The sequence below is a fragment of the Stylophora pistillata genome, chromosome 7 (assembly GCF_964205215.1).
Source record: "Stylophora pistillata chromosome 7, jaStyPist1.2, whole genome shotgun sequence".
In the NCBI taxonomy this organism is placed as follows: domain Eukaryota; kingdom Metazoa; phylum Cnidaria; class Anthozoa; order Scleractinia; family Pocilloporidae; genus Stylophora; species Stylophora pistillata.
In genome coordinates, this window is record NC_142525.1 from 16,752,428 (window position 1) to 16,772,409 (window position 19,982).

The following is a 19,982-nucleotide window of genomic DNA, read 5'->3' on the forward strand; positions in this document are numbered from 1 at the left end:
AAAATGATGAAATTTGGACCAAAAAAAAATAGCGCAAGACAACGATACAAAACTCCCCAGCGTTTAGTAACCACACAGTTATCCATAGAGGTAAGACTGGACCGAGTCAAGTGGTTCAGCTATGCGTGGATATATATATATATATACAAATGTGAAAGAAGGAAATTATTACTAGTTACTCGAGTTTCACGCTCTAGACGATCACCAGACTTTTCTTGGCGATCATCATCAGTCAACTCGATCCACTTCCGGCAACTCGACAAGGAGCACGACTTCCGCCTGGAAGCTTTGTTTCCGCCGTAAAATTTTTTGTTTGTGCTGTGGAGATTTTGGTTGTGCCGCGGAGTTTTTGTTTGTGCCGTGGAGTTTTTGTTTGTGCCGTGGAGTGTTTGTTTGTGTCGTGGAGTTTTTGTTTGTGCCGTGGAGTTTTTGTTTGTGCCGTGTAGTTTTTGTTTGTGCCGTGGAGTGTCATAACATCAGTTTTCTTTGTCAAATTTAGCACGCTGCTTATGAGTACTCGGACTGTGATTTGACTTTCTTGGAACTCGTGGTCACAGAGAGAGTTTTTCCGAGAAATGTACATCCAAGACTAAAAGCAATTAAACCGTTGTTGTTTGTACAGTCTGTGTGTTTTTTGTTTGTGCCGTGGATTTTTTGTTTGTGCCCTGGAGATTTTGTTTGTGCCCTAGAGTTTTTGTTTGTGCCGTAACCGTTGTGGGCCACCGTACTTTCGCGAACAAAAGTACACGGCTTCTGATCCCTTCCGGGAAAACAGTCCGTATCGCAAAATCCCGACCAAGTAAGAACTGTCCTGTCATATAGTAAGGGACCTGTCATAAAGTTAAAGGGGGGGGGGTGGGCTATGATTTTTTTTAAAGTACTGTTTTCAGTGGCCCACCCCCGAGTTATTTGAAACAACTGGAGCGGCCCACCCCTGGAGTTGCACAGAAAAACCTAGTGACCCACCCCTCAACTAAAATCAGTAATGTGGAAAGCTACATGGGGAACATTGTGAGAGAGTGATCTCCGCAATCAGTCATCTTATGGTGATGTGATAACCTCTAATCATTGTAATGTGATAGGCCTTAACAGCTTAAAAAGAGAGATGGTCGCTGGCTAAAACTATTAATAAGCAAAGGTCAATTTACAGTGGATGCTATTGAAACAATCAAAGCAAACGTGTCACAAGTTGTATTGCGTGCTATAGATGATAGTGATAATGATGATGATAATGATGTTAATGAGAAGGAGGAGGAGGATGATAGTGATGATGATGATGATGATGATGATAACGAGAAGGAGGATGAGGATGATTATATAATGCTTCTGAGGGTGATGGTAGCGGTGAAGATGACTATTAAAAGATGATTTATAGGAGCAGATGTGTAAAAAGATGTTTGAAATGATATATAAAGTGAAGGCTTCTGAACACACGGTAAAGCTAATTAGTGTTCGAGATTTTTTACTTCAAAACGTTTGCTGACTACTCTGTAGATTTAAGACTGTACAAAAAAGGAAACAAAGTTTATAATATGTGAACTGCTATATAAGGTTTGATTAAGGTGGAAAATTAGATATATTATTAAAAAACAGATTCTACTAACGCTTGTGGGGATATGTGAATAATTTAACACGACCCACCCCTAATGCAGTACATTTTTTTCCTTGACCTACCCTTTTTAACGTGTTAAAAACTAGTTACCCACCCTCAATTTTTCATAGCCCATCCCCCCTCTACTTTAAGACCTGTCCCTAAGTTTTTAGAACCTTCAAGCTCGAGATATATTTTTATCAAAATTTTCTTTCTCACTGAGTTTTTTTGTTTAAAAATACATCTCCTTGCAATCTTTTACCTCGTGCTTGCGTTGTTCTGCTCAAAATTCATCGTAGAAAAAACTCACTAATGATCACAAGTTTGTCTTTTTTTATGTAGGTGTGGTTATCAGCTCAATCGAATTATTTTTGCTTTGCGCACTGATATTCTTTTTTTAGATTTTGACATTCAAAAAAGTGTTGAAGTGGTGTCAGTGACGTTGTACCCTGATTAACTCGCAGCTTCACATCTGGGGTAACCCACGGGCTTTCGACTGTCGTCCTTTGAACCTTACCAAGGCGGGGAAGGGACTGGGAGGGTCAAGTCTTCCCAGTGGGATAATGGTGGTTTATATTTTAATATTGAGGCACTTAAAGCGAATGGCTCAGAAGATAGGGTCCACAAGGTCTATGGAATGAAGCTTGAATAGTCAAATCAATCGCTGGTCAATAAATAGAAAGTCGCGGTCGCTGATCTTGCCTTTCACAACAGAGGCGACAATCAAATGAGGTCCTCCATGGGAAGTTGGCTTTCACGGCTATCGATTGAAATTTAGGCCATTTTATACGGCTAGTGCTAGATTTTTTATGGTTAACGCTTTTTACGACTGACGGTTAAAATTTGTCAATTTTTACGCCTAACGGCTAATTATTTTTGCCGTTCTTCGAGTATGTTACATCTACTGCAGTATCAGATTTCTTCCCGTCTTCAACCGTCTTTTACCGTTCAGCAAAGAACATTTGGCCTACCGGTATAACTGATTGAATTTTCCTCTTTCAAATCCACAATGAAGTTCAGTTTTACCCTAGAATTTTCTTAAACGCCCTCCGCTAGCTTACGGAAAGATATTGCAAACAATTTCGCCATGGGAAATGGATAAGAATTTGAAACGAAGGAACGGATAAAAACCAATTTGTCGTCGTTAACTATGCAAGGTTACCTTATTGTTTTGATTTCCTAATCGAACACGGAACTAACTGTTAAATGTGATTGGAATTTCGGCGTTAACCACAGGGTGCCTAATTAGATAGTCGTGACGTAAATGCCGATGTTGGGATTATCACAAAGTACAGCCTGGTTTTTCCGTTCGGAAATAAAAAGCTCCAAACTAATTTTTATATCTTCGAAAACAACACTATATCCACTTATTATGAGCTCAACCTGAATCGATTCTATAGGAAAATTGATTACCTGACGAGGGAATTCCGCGTTAAATTGCACCCAAAAACCGATATCGCACGAATCGCCAAGCGATAAGTGCGATATCGGTTTTCAAGTGCAATTTGACGCGGAATTCATGAGTCAGGTAATCAATTTTCCTTGAATCGCATAACTGAATGAAAACAAGAAAACAAGAAATTAAATCGGCAATATTATTGTTTGTTTTTATCCCGAGCGCGCGCTCTAGAAAGCCATTTCAAAGCCAACTGTCAGAAGTGTCATTATGTTAGCGAATCGAAAGCGAGGTTAGTCGTACACGTTTGAACCTTCGACAATTTTATTTGTACCTCGTGCTTGATTTTACATTAATTTTCGAACTTTTTAAACAAGCTCCACACTATTTAAGGATAATAGTGGTATTTCACTGGATTTACAAGCCGTTTATCGTTAACATCTTTTTTCAAAATTCCAAATAATTTGCTCGAGAAGGAAAATAATTTACACCTTTTACCTCTTTGCAGGCAAACTGAGACAAATGAAGTGTGCAAGCGAAAGCACTGATTTCAAGTCCAATAACATCGCGATTGATATAAGGTAAGTGCCTTGAAGTGTAAATACGTGTATTGATCGATTCTTTATTCCTTTAAAAACAAAGAAGTGTTTCATAAAAAGTCCAAAAACTTTAATCTTTTTATTTGTAGAAATTCAGTACAGGCGACTGCCATTAGCTGAATCGTTGGGATGAGCATTCGACTGAAATTTGATGGAGATATTCACTGGAGAGAGGTTGAACGATATATTGGTGAACAATCCACCTATAGCTCTTTCCAGATCATCAATGCCGTTATTCATTGATGTTGTGTTATTGCCCACTACTGATGGAAGCCAAAGGTTGTTGACATAAATTTCTCGCAAAGCTTTAGTGCGTGGACCGACGCTGGCGTTGGCAGCTGTGACAGTCGAAGTGGTACGACTGAAAACCCAGCCAACTTGCTTGACATCTTTTGTTGTTTTTCTAAAAGATTATGGCTGCAGATGGATAATGAACCCGGGTTGGCGTCACCTGTTAGCCCGGAGATTTTTTTTTTCTGGGCCGTGTTCATAGGATTTTCTCGCTTTCGGATTCCGCGAGTGAAAGAGGTTTTACATGCCTCCAAGAATTTGAAGGATAGTTCAAAACAAGGAAGAACCTCACTTTGAAAACGCTTTGTTTGTTTTTGCTCTTTAGAAGGTGACAATAGTTTGAAAACATTTTAAATTAACTTAGAAACCAAACTTTGTAACAATTTCACGATAGTTGTTGTGGGGTTAGTGACGTAGATGCGAAACAATTTCACATAGCCTCGTTTTCAACGCGCAATTCCACACTGATTACATCGCTTCGTTAACCAAACAGAAGGCGAGATTTTATTCAATGATGCGATTCTGAGTTATACCGCGTAGAGAAAATGATAATTGAAAATTTGCCACGAAATGCGATATTTGGATTTTGCAGTATTGGCGTTCCATGAGCTCCAAATTAAATGAAATGGTCCCGTTTTAGACTTAAACCATACCTCTATCCTTCCTATACAAATCGATAGAATTGAAATGGGCTTGCTATCTTTTTGCGCTTTTCATGAGCAATGTTCATTTGCCTCTACTCGGGGTACTGATTTCCGCCATTTTAAGGCTACCGACGCTCCTTTCAGTTTTCGTAAATTTTCTTGGATAAAGAAGCAAGTCTGAAAGAAAAAAAAACCACGTTTTTAAGTTCTTGGGCAAAATATGAAGGTTTTCAATTTCTTGACCATGTAAAACATTTTTCGATTTGCGCTCGGTCAATTCCCGAAGTCACTCTTAAATTTTGTTACTATTTCTTATAGACGTAGTAAAATTCCTTCGCTGCGTTCAATTAAAAGTCTTTTTTCATGACAAAGAGGATGGTTCTAACACCTCGAACAAAGACACTTTCGAAGCACTCCAGATTGGAAAGTCTAAATGGACTCCCTCAGAGGGCCAGTTCGCATCATTAGATTTTTTCATCAAAAAATGTTGCTATCATATTAATAAACTTAATTTCAATCATAGTACTATATTTTCCAATCTTTCCTCTGAAGAGTGGTCGCACTAAAAAGGCTAATAAAACGCAAAGACATTATAAGCAAAGTGGCCGACAAGGGCGGCGCAGTAGTTCTTTGGCGAACTGACCTCTACCAAAAAGAAGCTTTGCGTCAACTTTCTGACACTCTTTCTATGGAAAGGTTGACAAAGATCTCACCTCAATTAATCAAAACACCGTCAAAAATAAGATTAACGAACTCATAGCTAAACAAGAATAGCTATTCCAGTTCTGCGCGCGTGGTTTAGTAGGACAGCGGCTCTCTATATACTTTCGAGGGCATTGAACTCAATTTACAATTTCCTCTTAAATCCTAAGCCCAATATTCTGAAGACCATTTAGTATCAAGGGTAACGAGAAGCTACGAAAGGAAAACCAAGCTTTACGCGATCAATTCCAAGCTTTAAAGAACAAACTACAGAAAGTTTCGGACGATCTTTCTAAGAGCTAGAATCAATCATACGTCAGCGAAAGACAAACTTTTACAAGTTAAAAATATGAAAATACGTGACTATTCAAAATTCCCCGCTGATCGCTTTAACGACGAGCTGTCTAAAGTTCAATGGAATCAAATAATGACAAACGGAACAAATTGTGTGAACAAACTGTTTTCATCGTTTTACAACAAGTACAATACAATTGTTAACAAACATCTCCCCATGACAAAATTATCAATCCGCAAAGGAAAGCAATTATTCAAGCCCTGGATAACTAGTGGAATTAAGGCGGCGATTAATGGAAGACTTCTCATGAAAACGCACAACTCTTGGAATTTTCAACTAAAGGTTACGCAATTTTCTGGCGGTGAAGTCAAGTAAATAGCAATCCAAGCATAGGAAATAACGAGTGATCTGCCGCACGGGTTTCGTATACTCAAGAATATTGCTTCTGGGTAAGATTTCCATTGCAAATGTGTTTTATTCAATGATATTCTCAGATGTGGCTTTATTCTATTTTGTCTGACTTTGGGCCCCAGTTTTATGTTTCAGGACAAATATTTATCCTAGGCTTGATAAAAGGACCATAACTTTAAATGCCCTCAAAAGACAAGCATGTGCAAACTAAATATGTTCAACCTTTTGTTACTTGTTAGCCTATGACTAGTTGAAAGAGAGAGTCAGAGAAGTCCTAAAACGTGAGCTAGGCATTCAGTCCGAACGGTTGTCTTTTTTGGAGGCACCTGTTTCATTGAGGTCATTCAACCATTCTTTTAGTGTAAATAAACCCACAATTGCTCACTAATTTAAACCACAAATGTTGCTTCTTTGACAAAAAGCAATTTAGTTTTCCTAAATTTTTAGCCTTTCAGCCTCTTGAAAGACATACCGTGTAAATGGGCTGCTTTTGGACTTCTCATTTTTTTTCACTGATACTTAGAAACCTTCGCATGGCCCGATGTTTTCATTATTAAATAACTGAGGGTTGTGAAAGAGAAAACCAAAATAATTTTATTCAGGGTAGGTGGCTGCAATGTGGAGCAGTTTGGTTTTCAAATCAAAATATTGTATGCTACAACAGTTTTTAATTGTTTCTGCTCACTCCAGGTGATATAGCTTTGGACTGAAGAAAAAAACTATTTCTTCTCTTGAATGGATACTAGTGATGACAACTGTTTGTTCAATTCTACATAAACTTCAAACTCAACTGAATTCTACTTTTACATGGCAATAATTTTTTTTTTATCTGACTGAACTGGCTTCTCCTGCAGTAAAACCAAATCGCTGGCCAAAGCAGACAGAAAATCAATAATTTTAAACGCACATGAATTTCTGACCTTCTCCATAACTCTCATTTCATGTTTTTAAAACTCAATCAAGTGTTACCTAACATTATGTACAGACTAGACAGTAAATAACTTTTTACGTCACAGCTTTCTTACAAGAGCTGAGCCAACAGCCCCCAAAGCCTCACAAAAGATTAAGAAAAAACTTCAAACAGAACTCCTCACATCTAACAACTTACCTAAAAATGTGGCATTTACTTCATGATAAGCAATAGGACTCCCACCAAGTTGTATACTGTACTCAATCTTGTATGTTCCTTCATCTTCTGTCCTGAAATTTTTTATGAGTAATGTGGCTTGATCACCTCTGACAATCTCAATATGTGGGGCTCTGGGTTCACTGTAACTAGGTACACCAACGAGATTTAAAAAGGTTGTGGAAGCAATCACATCATAATTTAAATTTGCCCGATTAAACTTCTTCCAATGAATAAGATAGAATGTCTGGCTGTTAGTCTGTTCATCAGCAGTTAGAGTGAACTTCCATGTGAGTGACTTGTCTTCTCCTTTTATTACCAATGTTGGATTGGCTGGTTGTAAAGTCCAATTGAACGATTCTGTAGTTCAGCAAAATAAATATTTTTAGGCAAATGTTTTCTTGCTTGGGACTTAGGACAACATGTAAAATTTAATGACACAGAATGCCAAAAAAAAAAAATTAAATTATCAGTGCTTGAGAAATGAGACCACTCTGAGATCATAACTATCTCAACTCAGCCTCTCTCAACACCGATCGTGGAGGAGTAGAGATGATAAAATGCTTTTAATTTGATTTTAAACAGAAATTAGCATGGTTTAACTCAATAAAATTGGCAGTTGAGAAGTTGTTACCATTTTAATCATTCGTCTGATATTGATTGTTGAAAATAAACTGGGAGTGTTAGCTTCTTTTAGATGAAAAACAAGTTGAAGTTAGATTTGAAGCTTATTGGATAGTTTTTGCTGATATAAACCTATAAGTACTGCTTTTCATTGCGTCAAAGTACTGTGCACCTTTGACTTAACTTTTCGTTGTTTGACTACCGGAGACAACTATTAAATGAGAAAGGTTATATTACAATGGACATGCATGACCACGATCATCCTCCTGTCGTAAGGAGGCGCTACAGGCAAATGTCCACCTATCCGATAAATATCCTGTTCATCACTCAGTAAAGCGGGACGCTTGCAGACTAAAAATCCAATTTTAGCTAAACAGAAAAGTCAGTGAAATAAGACGTTGTCGCTCGCATTTGAGGCAATACATAAGCAATTAAAAGGCACCCGACGGGGGTTGCGAGTTCTTTCAACAAATCTAATTAAGTAATTACGTATAAAGATGATCACGTTGTTTGTGGATTTAAACAAAATAATAGATATCGTACAATCTATTTTGAAACGATCTGGATGAGCAGTGCCGCTGAAACAGCTTAATCGCTACTGCTGTATACTAACTGTTTTGCGCTAAGAACTACTTTGTCTTTGGCGCACTTTAACACTTTTTGTGATTAGTGACTCCAGTTCGACGAAAAATTCTATATCTTCGCACGTCTGCGTATTAAACTTCATTTACGGGTCATTTAATTTTAAGTTTTTCATATGGAGAGGGGGTTCTTGTGTTTATCATATTCTGCGGAAATATTACCGGCCTATAAAATTAATTTAAAGCGGTTTTTTCCACTGAATTTTTTCTTGAACCCAGACTTTTAGGGATTGCTAGGCACGTTCATTTCTTTATAAATCTGTCATGCAAATGCGATTCAGGCATCGAAACACTGGCAGGAATGTGAGTCTAAGGTATAGGCCTTGTAAAGGTGTAAGATATAATTTAAGTGCACACCCCCGAAAAAAGGTTTTCAGTGAACAATATGGTGAATAAATACGTAGAATGCGTACATTACAGGAGAAAATATGTTTGATATACAGGTGTTACAACTTATTTTTTTTAAAAAAACTTGTTATACATCTTTGTTTTCAAAATTTTCTTGAAGTTGGAAGGGCCGTTACGCCGTCTTAAATCTTTCTATAATGGATTTCATAAGTCGTCTGTCCTGTAATGAAATGATCTCTGGCCAACAGTCCATGAGGAACCCCCCTTGCACTTGAAAGGTAAAAATAGCGTCCTCGCGACTTGGCTCCTTTTTTACGGGGTGCCACCCGGCCAGGTTCTTGAGGGATGGAGATGGAGCTATGAGTTCCATTTTGAAAACAAAAAAATAAAATAAAATAAAAAAAAAACAAGCGCAGTTAGGATGATCACTAAAATAGTAGAACTACATGCGTGCTTTGCTCTACTTGGCTCATTCAAAGTGCGGTCGAACGCTACACCAAGATCCTTACTAGACTCTAATGGCATGATTATCCTCTCCGAACAAAGAAAGCTTGAAACCAGGTGATCTACGGATCATCGGGCGGCTGCCAAAGACCACGAGCTTTTTCATTTCCGTGTCAAGCAGTGGTCAGGACAGTGGAATACTCCGGTGTTCAAAAGTCTCTTCAGACCGAAGGTCGAAACAGCGACGACGACATTTCTAAGAGTTATGGAACTGTCTTGAATCAATGGGTTGAACGTCCTTTTAAGACTTTCGAGTTTTACTCGAAGTTTTGAGAGACCAAAGCCGCTTATCGATTGGTTTTCTCTCTTTTGTCTTCTGTGACATGAGGTGGTGACAACATGGCAACTGGAAGCAAACCGTTGATTCTGCGACTTATTGTGACTTTTACGCTCGTCACTGGCCTGCTGAACTTCGTCTAGGAGGAGGATACAATTCTATCTTATGGGTTGCGTTCTGCTGTGAGATGGGAGGTAAGAATGGCGAGACAAATAGCCGAAACTTTGAAAGATATCGGGCAGCGAGGTCGTGGTCGCGGAAGCTCATTTTTATCTTCGAGAATCAACTACTCTGCGAACGGTAACAGTACTTTTCAAGCCCATCGCATCATTACAGCGGGAGACGTTCAAACAAGTCCGGGACCGAGAAATAGCATGAAACAACCGAAATATCCCTGCAAGGAATGCGGGAAGAACGTTCGATCGAATCAAGATGCCTTACTATTTGCAGATTGTAATTTATGGGTGCATGCTAAATGTCTTCGTCTAACGGAAGCTGTTTTCAAGCACTATTTGAATTATCCTGACATCGACTGGACATGTTAATTGTGTAGCCTTCCTACGCGACCATAGATTACCCGTTTGAAACAAATTTCAACATACAAGTAAATACAACTAATACCACGATAGAAACGAGCTACTTTGAAAGTGACTATGTAAATGTGGACCTTCCAAATTCCCAGCCGAGTTCGATTCTCGCAGAAAAGACCAACAATTCGAATGATGCTTTCGTCGCACATTTAAATATTGACAGCATACAAAACAAGTTTGAAAGGCTAAAATTACCGAATGACAAACTGAAAGCTCATATATTTATTGCATCGGAAACAAAATTCGATCGTTCGTATCCTGATGGCCAGCTTATTTTACAAGGATACCAGCTTTATCGCAAAGACAGAGCCAAAGGAGGAGGTGGACTCATTGCTTTCTTCTCTACGACAATACCCTCTAAGAAACTGAAATTTCCAAAAGCCTAAAGACGCTGAAAGCTATAGCGGTTGAACGCTGTACAGAAAGAAGAGAAATACTGTTCTTAGCGCTTTGCAGGCCGCCTAAACACTTCAGAAAGAACAATGATCCTGAACGAAGTGAGGGGAAGACGCTTAGAGATCTGGAGCAAGTATATAGCCTGACATGTCTGATAACTGAGCCTACCAGAGTTACAATACATTCCCAAACGCTCTTCAGAGCTGTTCACAAGGTGCGGAGTGTATAACCCCGAAATAACTGACCACTCTTTGATTTGTGGCAAAATGACAGATAAAGTTTGTAAGCAAAAGCCCAAGACCATAACATTCAGGTAAACTAAGAATACTGACTTTGAACTGTTTAATCAAGATCAAATTAATGCACCCTGGCATGTTTGTGACATCTTCACCGGTACCTGCGTAGACGATAAATATGATTATTGGAGAGGGCTCTTTGAAAGTGTTGCCAATCAGCACGCTCGACTCAAAAGGAAAGGAGTGAGGGAAAGGGATATTCCTTACATGACACAGGAGTGGAAAAGAACTTTAAGCAATCCGAGGGTACTGGTACACTAAGGCGGACGAACATAAATCAACACATATGATACACGATCCTCGCAGTAGATAGCGCTATTTAAACAATAGCGAAAATCAGACCTGAAAAAAATCAGGCCTGTACGGGATTCGAACCACTGACCTCTGCGATACTAGTACAGCGCTCTACCAATTGAGCTAACAAGCCAACTGGGAGCAGGCCGTTGAGTTGATTCGTAATAAACCCGTGAAAGTGATAAATATACAATGAAATATATGAACTTTATATATTTCATTGTATATAAATCAACACCATCGAAATTTTACGACACGTTCAAACCTTTTATTAGTAACAAGAGCAAAGAATCGGCAGCAGTGTACCTTAAAACGGAAGTTGATAATGCAATAAAGGATCAAAGGGAAGTGGCAGAGATACTCACCCACTATTCACTAATGCGGCACTAGGTATCGGCGGAGATCACGTAAATAACTTTACGGAAGAGGACCAGAGTGACCATAGTTTAGACCATACGAGAAACCAACAAAGAAACTTATTTTGTATAAAAGTTCTTCACAGTGGCGGAAATGTAGCAGGCACTGGAAGGATAAATCCAAAGAAGTTCAGTGGGTGGGACACAGGACCACCGCCAAACTTACTCAAGCATGTGGCTAAAGAAACAGCAGCATCGTTGACAAGCCTCTACAACAACCGAATAGAGCAGAGTACCTGGTCTAGCGCATGGAAGATGAGCGTGTGGGCACCCGTATTTAAGAGGGGCGACCGACAGGAGGCCAAAAAGTATCGCCCTATCACTTCCCTCATAGCTGTTGATAAAATATATGAATTGTTGCTAAGCAATCAGCTGACTAGCCATTACAATGACACTCTATACTAAAGAATGACAGCCGACAGAAAAAGACATAGTTGCGAAAAAGCCTTTCTTACGCTGATTGAGGATTGGAAAAAGGCCGTCCATAGCAAGCAATTGGTGTCAGTGTTATCTACAGATATGAGTAAGGCCTTTGATTCTCTCACCCATTCCCTGACGATAAAGAAACTGGAGGCTTATGGATTTGGTGGGCGATCACTTAACCTTATGCGATTATTTTTCGACAACAGACTAAACAGAGTAAAATGTGTGACGCCACAAGTGACTGGATAAAGAGGGAAAGGGGATGTTCTCAAGGATCGTCTTTCGGCCCCTCACTATGGAACATCTACTAGAACGATATGTCAGCTCATGTTAAAGACACAAATTTAACTATGTACACTCATGACTACCAAATGTACGTCAAAGGAAGGGACCATGAACCAGTAGGAAGTGGAATGAAAATTCATGCGCCAGTAAGCACTGTTGTGGCTTACAAACAATTTTCTACTGGCTAATCCAGACAAGTTTCAGTCTCTAAACATTAAATTCATGGAAACTCGATAAGGGCAAGAGAGAAAAGATGCTGAATATAAAAGATCTGGACATTGCGAACACGGAACTAATTATATCATTAGGAGTTCACGTAGATGATAATCTCAATTTTACCGAGTATATTAGCAAATTATTTACTAAGGCAAGCCAGAAAGTCGGAGTACTTCCTGGTCTTCGAACTTAATGCCCTGAAAGGCTGAGCTACTGCTGTATAAATCTTTTATACTACTCTATCTAACTTACTGCCTCTTAACTTGGCACTTTTGCAAGTTATCCGACAAAAGGAAGCTGGTACGAATACAAGAGAGAATACAAGAAAGGCGACACATGTGAAGAACTTTTGAGACGTGCTGATATACTTTCTTTAAATAACAGACGGCTTCAAGATATCACTGCACTTATGTTCAAAGTTAAACATGGTCTCGTACCTGATTTTGTTCCGACATATTTGTCCGCAAAAGCTCTACACACTCGCTGCGAAATAGTGACTTCGTATTACCACGTTTTAGAACTACATGCTACGGCAAACACTCTGTTAGATATCTTAGATCATTCTTATGGACAAAACCTACCGTAAATCAAAGGAATTCCTCCAGTTTACCAGTTCTTATTAAAACAATAAGAAAATTGAATCTTGCCCATATTTTAACCAACAACAGCCATTTCTGTAATCTTTGTAACCAATAGAATACTTTTTTTTTATTTGGATCTCTTATGCTCACTAAGTCTTTTATCATTCTCCTGTGAATAGTCAATTTTATGAGTACCATATGTTAATTAGTCTTGCTATTGTATTGGTGTCCCCAATTAGTCCATCTGGGCTTAACACATTGACACTTGAATAAAGGTTCTACTTACTTTACTTACTTAAGCGAAAGGCAATTATCAAAACACCAATTAAGAGGTATTGATCAGTTGAATTCTTTGCTCACTGCAAGGCGTAAGTTTATTTCTTTTCACCAAAACGATGATCACGTTCTTTTGAGAAGTTGTAAAAGTTTTGCACGTGTAACGTACGTTAGTCACGGTAACGACTTCTTTCGTTTAACTTCGATGACGGGTAAAGCCAGGTCAGTATCAAAGAAACGAATAACAATGTCAACAAGTGCATAAAACAAAAATAGATAACAAGGGAAGAAAAAGAAACAGTAACTGGACACAATTCTGCGTTGAAGCAAATATTTCTTCCGAAGTGGGTGAGTCTTCTGAGAAGAAAATCGGCTTCTCTTGCCAAAGATAGAATGTAACCATCATCATATGCGGTCTTGTTCTCCGGAGATGACTCATCTGATTCTTACTTCACTGCTTGGGGAATTGTGCTCTCAGTAATACCTCATCTTCCTCTTCGCCTTGTTTCCCGCTATTTTCTTGCTGCTCTTCGAAGTCGGAGCATTAAAGGCTGACCGTTTCACTCGGCTGAGTTTCTCTCTGATAGAGGAAGACGGGAGAGTTCCTGCTCTTACCATCCATGTTTCCTGACTGAAAGAGCACTGATGCACTGCTGCACCAAATGTTTGCGCCCAGTCCCTCATCATCTGTCTACACTGTGACGCCATAGGTACAGGTGGAAATGGTTCAATACTGGTATGGCCGACAGGATCATGGCATGTTCGGGGGCAGGATGCCAAGACTTTGAGTTTGTAAAATAGTACACCACCCAGTGGGTTCTCCTCTTTGAGCTTTCTTTCGCAGCATTTTCAAAGTTTCGTGCGAAATCTAACACCGTGCATTTTGCATCAAATGCATCTTTGTGATGCACTATTGAATATTGTCCACATCTAGTATCATGCGTCTGTGGGGAGGCGTAAAACGCGATTCAATGGCTGCGTGGGAGGTTAAACTTTCTTTAATTTTCAGGTAGATAGTTTATTTATCAATTTTGGTCAATAGCCTTCCCGGTTCTCGGTTCGTTTAAGTGATAATTTTCCGAATCCTTCCCCTCAAAATCAGCGATTTTCGTCTCCCGATGATGTTAACAATCCCCCATCTCGCTCCCTTCTTGCCTTAAATTCCCAAAGCCTGGCCTTCAATAAGCCTAGTCCCGAATATCGAAAAACCTGTTACATGTGGGGACCCTCAATTGCAGAATGAATGTATACATGCCTGTCTTGCATTTGCATGACAAGAAAATAAAGAAATATACCTATCCAGCCCTCCTAATTGCATTTATTAATAAAAGCGCCACCACCTCCCTCGTAAATGAAAAATATGCCTATCCCCCCATTCCTGATAATAGATGAAAACAAAATGGTCCAAAGTTAATGGTCCAAAGTATCGTCCAAAAAATGGTACAAGGGTGGAAAGTTCCAAAGATCCAGTCCTACATTTTACCTATATATACGACCGTAACCTGTGATTTTTCTTTTAACTTTCTACTGTCCCTGCAAAGTTACTCCTTTTATCCAGTAATTAACAAGTCTACAAGAGTCCATAATAATTATGCTACACTTATTGACAATATTCTTGTTAACAGAATTGGCTTTAAACTCTCCAGCGGCAACATTGTCTCAGATATAAGTGACCACTTCTCTCAATTTTGCATCATCTATTCTCCATCTTTAAATTCTCGCTATCAGGGGACTAAAATCCGTGACTATTCGAGATTCTCGGAAGAAAACTTTATTAGTGAATTTTCTTAAACTGACTGGACCGGTTTGATCTCTAATGGATCCATTCACAAAAGCTTTTCTTCGTTTTACAACAAATTGAATAAACTTGTTAATAGACATGCTCCTCTCAAAATTGTATCAAAACGCAAGGCCAAGCAACTATCTAAACCGTGGATAACTAGAGGTTTACGTAGATCAATAAAAATAAACAACGATCTCTTTAACTCTGGTGACATGGCTACATACAAACTGTACAGGAACACAACTTTTTAAAATTGTGTTCCTGTACAGCTTGTATTTAGCCATGTCACCAGAGTTAAAAGCCTTAATCGCCAGAGTAAAAGACTTAACTACCAATCCTATTTTAGTAGCAACCTAAATAATATGAAAAAAACTTGGGAGGGGATTAACACTTTAATTAATAAGCACAAAAAGACTAAGGCCCTCCACAGACTGGGGATTCAGTTGTCGACAACTATTTGTGATCGACAACTAAAAAAGTAGTCTGTGGCGCAAGTTGTTGACAACTAAACTGCAGATTATTAGTTGTCGACAACTAAGCAGTTTCCTTTTTCGAAAAGGGAAACTGCATAGTTGTTGACAACTAGTAGTTGTCGACGGCCTCATTTTTTAGCGCTTTTCTAGTGTGTGAAAAGTTTTGTTTTAGTTATCGACTACTTTTAGATCTCCGCGCTATTGTGTCCGCGGCTTTCCCAGCCGGCTTAAAACATGGAGGATTGCAGAAGAAAAATACTTGGTAAAGAAAACATTCTTTTTCATCTTCCTTCTCCACATCCTCTTCTTGGAGGTGGAAACGACACTAATGATGTCATTATTGCGGCAGGTTGTGCCCACCAACAAGTTCTGATGCAGGATATCTTATCCAAAACGATTGAACGGCAAATTTGGCATAAAGTTCGTTCGAAGGAATTTTGGCCGACGTGCCGTAGAAACTGGAGTGACGGCGATTTTATCACCAATTTGCGAGTAGACAGGGGTACGTTTATTCTTATTGTTGAAAGACTGATCCCTTATATTCACTGAGAAACGACAGGAATGAGGCAGTCCATTGATGTCGATGAAGAGTTACTATGGCGTTATGGCGATACGGAGCATGCGCAGTTAGCTCTTGGTGCCCAACCTCGTCGCGTATCGGCTGCTAAATCAGTATTTGAGCGCCAGTGTGTGGAATCCTTTATCGGAGTTATTTAGTTGTCGATAACTTTTAGTGGTCGATCACAAATAGTTGTCGACAAGTAAAATCCCTAGTCTGTGGAGGACCTAAGCTCGTATCGTCGCTCCAGCTTCCAGACAACCGGGGTACAACACAAAACCAATCAGAAATAGCTAATGCATTGCATCATCATTTCGCATCTGTCGGACCTAAACTTGCAAATAGCATACCATTATCCACCAGGGACTTTTTAGGATTACCTAGGGAATTCAAATTACTCCAATTCTTTCTTCTTTGACGCTGTCACTTCTACTGAAATTGAAATGAAAATTTTGAGTACTCCATCAAAAAAAGCCTACGGACTTTATTCATGTCCAGTTCGTCGTTTGAAGTCCGCACGTCAAGCTATATCTCATACCCTAGCTGAACTAATGAAAATGTCTATTTCAACTGGTATCTATCCCCAAAAATCAAAGCACGCTATAGTAATTCCAATTTATAAAGCGGATGATGATACTGACCCAAACAGTTATCGCCCAATATCGTTACTGTCCGTGTTTAATCGAATATTCGAAAAACTAATGTACAAACGCCTAAAATCTTTTATAAATAAGAATGATATATTTTTCACATCGCAATATAGATTTAGAGAGAACTGCTCAACTCAACATGCAATTCTGGATATTCTAAATAAAATTCAAAACAACATTGATAAAAAATTATATTCCTGTGGCATTTTCATTGACTTGAAAAAGGCCTTCGACACGGTTGATCATTCGATTTTCTTGCATAAATTACACCATTATGGAATTAGAAGATTGATTAATGACTGGTTCTCGTCATACTTGTCTGTTAGGATGCAATCAACCCAAATCGGCTCTATTGTCTCTAGCAAAGAGAGAATAGTGTGTGGAGTCCCTCAAGGTTCTGTACTTGGTCCGCTTCTTTTCTTAATTTATGTCAATGACATGCATCGTTCCTCTAAAAAGTTTTAATTTTACCTATTTGCTGATGATACCAATTTACTATATGCAGAAAAAGATCTTGACAAACTTGAAGTTGTCGTCAATTAAGAGTTATTAAAGTTGTGTGAATGGCTGAATTCAAATAAATTATCTCTTAACTTATCTAAATCTAATTTCGTTATTTTTCATCCTTATCAACACAAACTATACCGAGAAGTAAACCTTAAAATACTTGATAATAACTCGGAGCAATTGGTATCTCTTGAACGTAAGACATATGTTAAATACCTAGGTGTTCTAATTGACGGTAATCTCTCCTGGAAGCACCATATTAACTACATTTCCACGAAAATAAGCAAAGGTATCGGTATTATTGCAAGGCTAGGACACTTGGTACCGCTCAATACTCTTATAAACATTTACCGCTCGCTCATTGAACCGTATATTTCCTATGGTCTCGTTGCTTGGGGCCAAGCCGCGAATACTCATCTAAAGAAAATCGTCATTTTACAAAAGCGGGTTCTTCGTCTAATGTATTTTTCCGATTATACATCTCACTGTGCTCCTCTTTTTAGTCGTTCGGGAATTCTACCGATAAAAATGCTTTATTTCAAATTGGTTGCCTCTCCGTTACGTGACATGAAAAATCGTTGTGCTCCTCTTAATATTTCTGAACTTTTTACTCACTCTGAACAGGCTCATTCCAACTCTACTCGTTTCTCAGTAGCTGGAAGTTTTTATACAAAACAGGCGAGAACAAATCATCAGTTGCTTTCCTTTTCTAGAGTTGGTGCGAAAATATGGAATTGCATCCCCCCTGAACTTCGTAAGCTAAGGAAAGCACCTTTTAAACGTAAGCTAACTCACTTGCTTTTGAAAACTCTTGAAATTGAGGAGATGAACGTTGACTTGAGCTACCTTGACCTTTCTAGCTTATATTTGTATTTCAACTGATTAGCTTTCTCTTTGACCTATTAAAAACTCCCTTGTGTGACCGGCTCAGTTAAAACCTTTAACATGATTATCACTACTATCATTTATTATTTATTTTTATTTGATCATTTATTTATTTATTTAATTGTTGCACGTGTGTGTGTGTGTATGTGTGTGTGTGTGTGTATATGTGTGTGTGTGTGTGTGTGTGTGTGTGTGTGTGTGTGTGTGTGTGTGTATGTGTGTGTGTGTATGTGTGGGTGCCTATATAGTGTCTGTTTAGGTAGCCCGCCTAGAATAGCTTTGCTAACTGTGGGCTACAAAGGCCTTTATTTCTTTAATTTTCAAAAATAAAATCAATGTCGATGTTAGAACAAAACAAAACAAAACAAAAAACATTACGTTTGGTTTATACTGAATCATCATTCAGCAACAGGGCAGTTTTGAAAAACACCTACTCAAATTAAATATGCCTGAATAACCACCATGTAATGTTTACGTTCATTGACCCCTCAGTGGACGCTCGGTTAATATAACAGTGAGTGTCATTCAGGTGCTCAACAGTTGCAAACAACGCTCACGCATAAAGTAAAATATTGCAACTTCTCATATCTGTTGGCAATTAAATATTGGGGATTAGTATATTTTTCATTTGAACAACATCATTTACATACTAGGGCACCAATTTTCTCTCTCTTCTTTTCTACAATAATTGTGATTCTTGAAGCATGACATGAACAACTGACTTACATGAAAACATTTGCTCAACAAGAGAGCACTGCTTTTTAACCGCCAGACTTTTTGCCCACCTTACTACAGAGAACTCCTTATTTCACGAACTTGTAGCATTCGTAAGTAAGCGGGGTGAACGAACATTGTTTAATATACATTTTTTGCACCGGATCACGTAAAACCCATAAACCAAGGTCATTAGCGGTGCTGATGCATAAATTTTGGATGTCTGGCGTGATCATTCGAAAAAAACAATTTTGGATAATCTTTGCGAAACGACTCTGAACTAGGTTTACGGTTTATTCACAGTCATTTCCTTAAAAGATAAAATGTTACTTATGAAGCATAATCCTGGCGAACTCCATTTAGTTGGGACCAAAATGCCACTCGATGATATTAATTTCCTTGTCAAGATGGTTGCCAACCGCTCGGTGAGTCTGCCGATAATTTGCTTATTTGATTTTGTAAGCGAAATCGATCGAATGACATTGGATTTATATGCGATCGCATCACCCGAGAAGAGGGACTTTTTACGCTTTGTTTTTTGTGGTCCTACAGCTATGTAGGATTGAGGATGATTGGTTTTTTCATCTGTTGCAATCTTTACTCGACGTCCGCCACTATGAGATAAACGCGAGTTAAAAATCTTTTAGAACGCGACTCACCTGAATACTGAATCACACAAAGAAATGAGATGAAGTACGAAACGATCACAAATTCCATTTCAGCTACTATAACTTGCTGGATGGCTGAAAGTGATATGAGCATCTATAACTATATCACAAGTCTTCAAGTGAAAATAATTTCCTCTTCCGTGACAAGGCGAAGAGTACGTGATGATAATTACCCAAAATTCCCTTGGCACCGATGAACTTTCATTATCAGTCAGTGAAATGCATTTTGTCTCATTCACATATGTCGAGCTCCCGCCAATTTTGCTACTTAATGAGAACTGTTTATCTGCGAATACACCAGCGACAACAGATAAAATATGCATCGAAATAAATCATCCATTGATGATTACTTTACAAACTTAAAAAAAAAAAACTCAGATGTTCGTGTTTACGACTTTAGCTTGGGTATGTGGCGTTTAATCGAGAGATTACGCAACTAAAATTCTAGTTGAATAATTATAATGACAATAATCTTGATAATAGGAATAATGACAATAATAATACTAGGATTAAAATGGTCC

The 19,982-nt window shown here is 38.6% G+C and overlaps 1 protein-coding gene across 1 annotated transcript in view; it reads right to left on the reverse strand.

Moving 5' to 3' along the window:
• LOC111342759 (fibroblast growth factor receptor 2) overlaps window positions 1-19,610 on the reverse strand; it is a 43,101-nt gene extending 23,491 nt beyond the window's left edge. Inside the window, exons 1-2 of the mRNA XM_088727715.1 lie at window positions 19,453-19,610; window positions 7,038-7,415 (exon numbers count right to left, since the gene is read on the reverse strand). Coding sequence (XP_088583841.1) covers window positions 7,038-7,415; window positions 19,453-19,555 — 481 coding nt within the window. The 5' untranslated portion in view covers window positions 19,556-19,610. The remainder of the gene's footprint in view (window positions 1-7,037; window positions 7,416-19,452) is intronic.
• Between the last annotated feature and the right edge of the window lie 372 nt (window positions 19,611-19,982).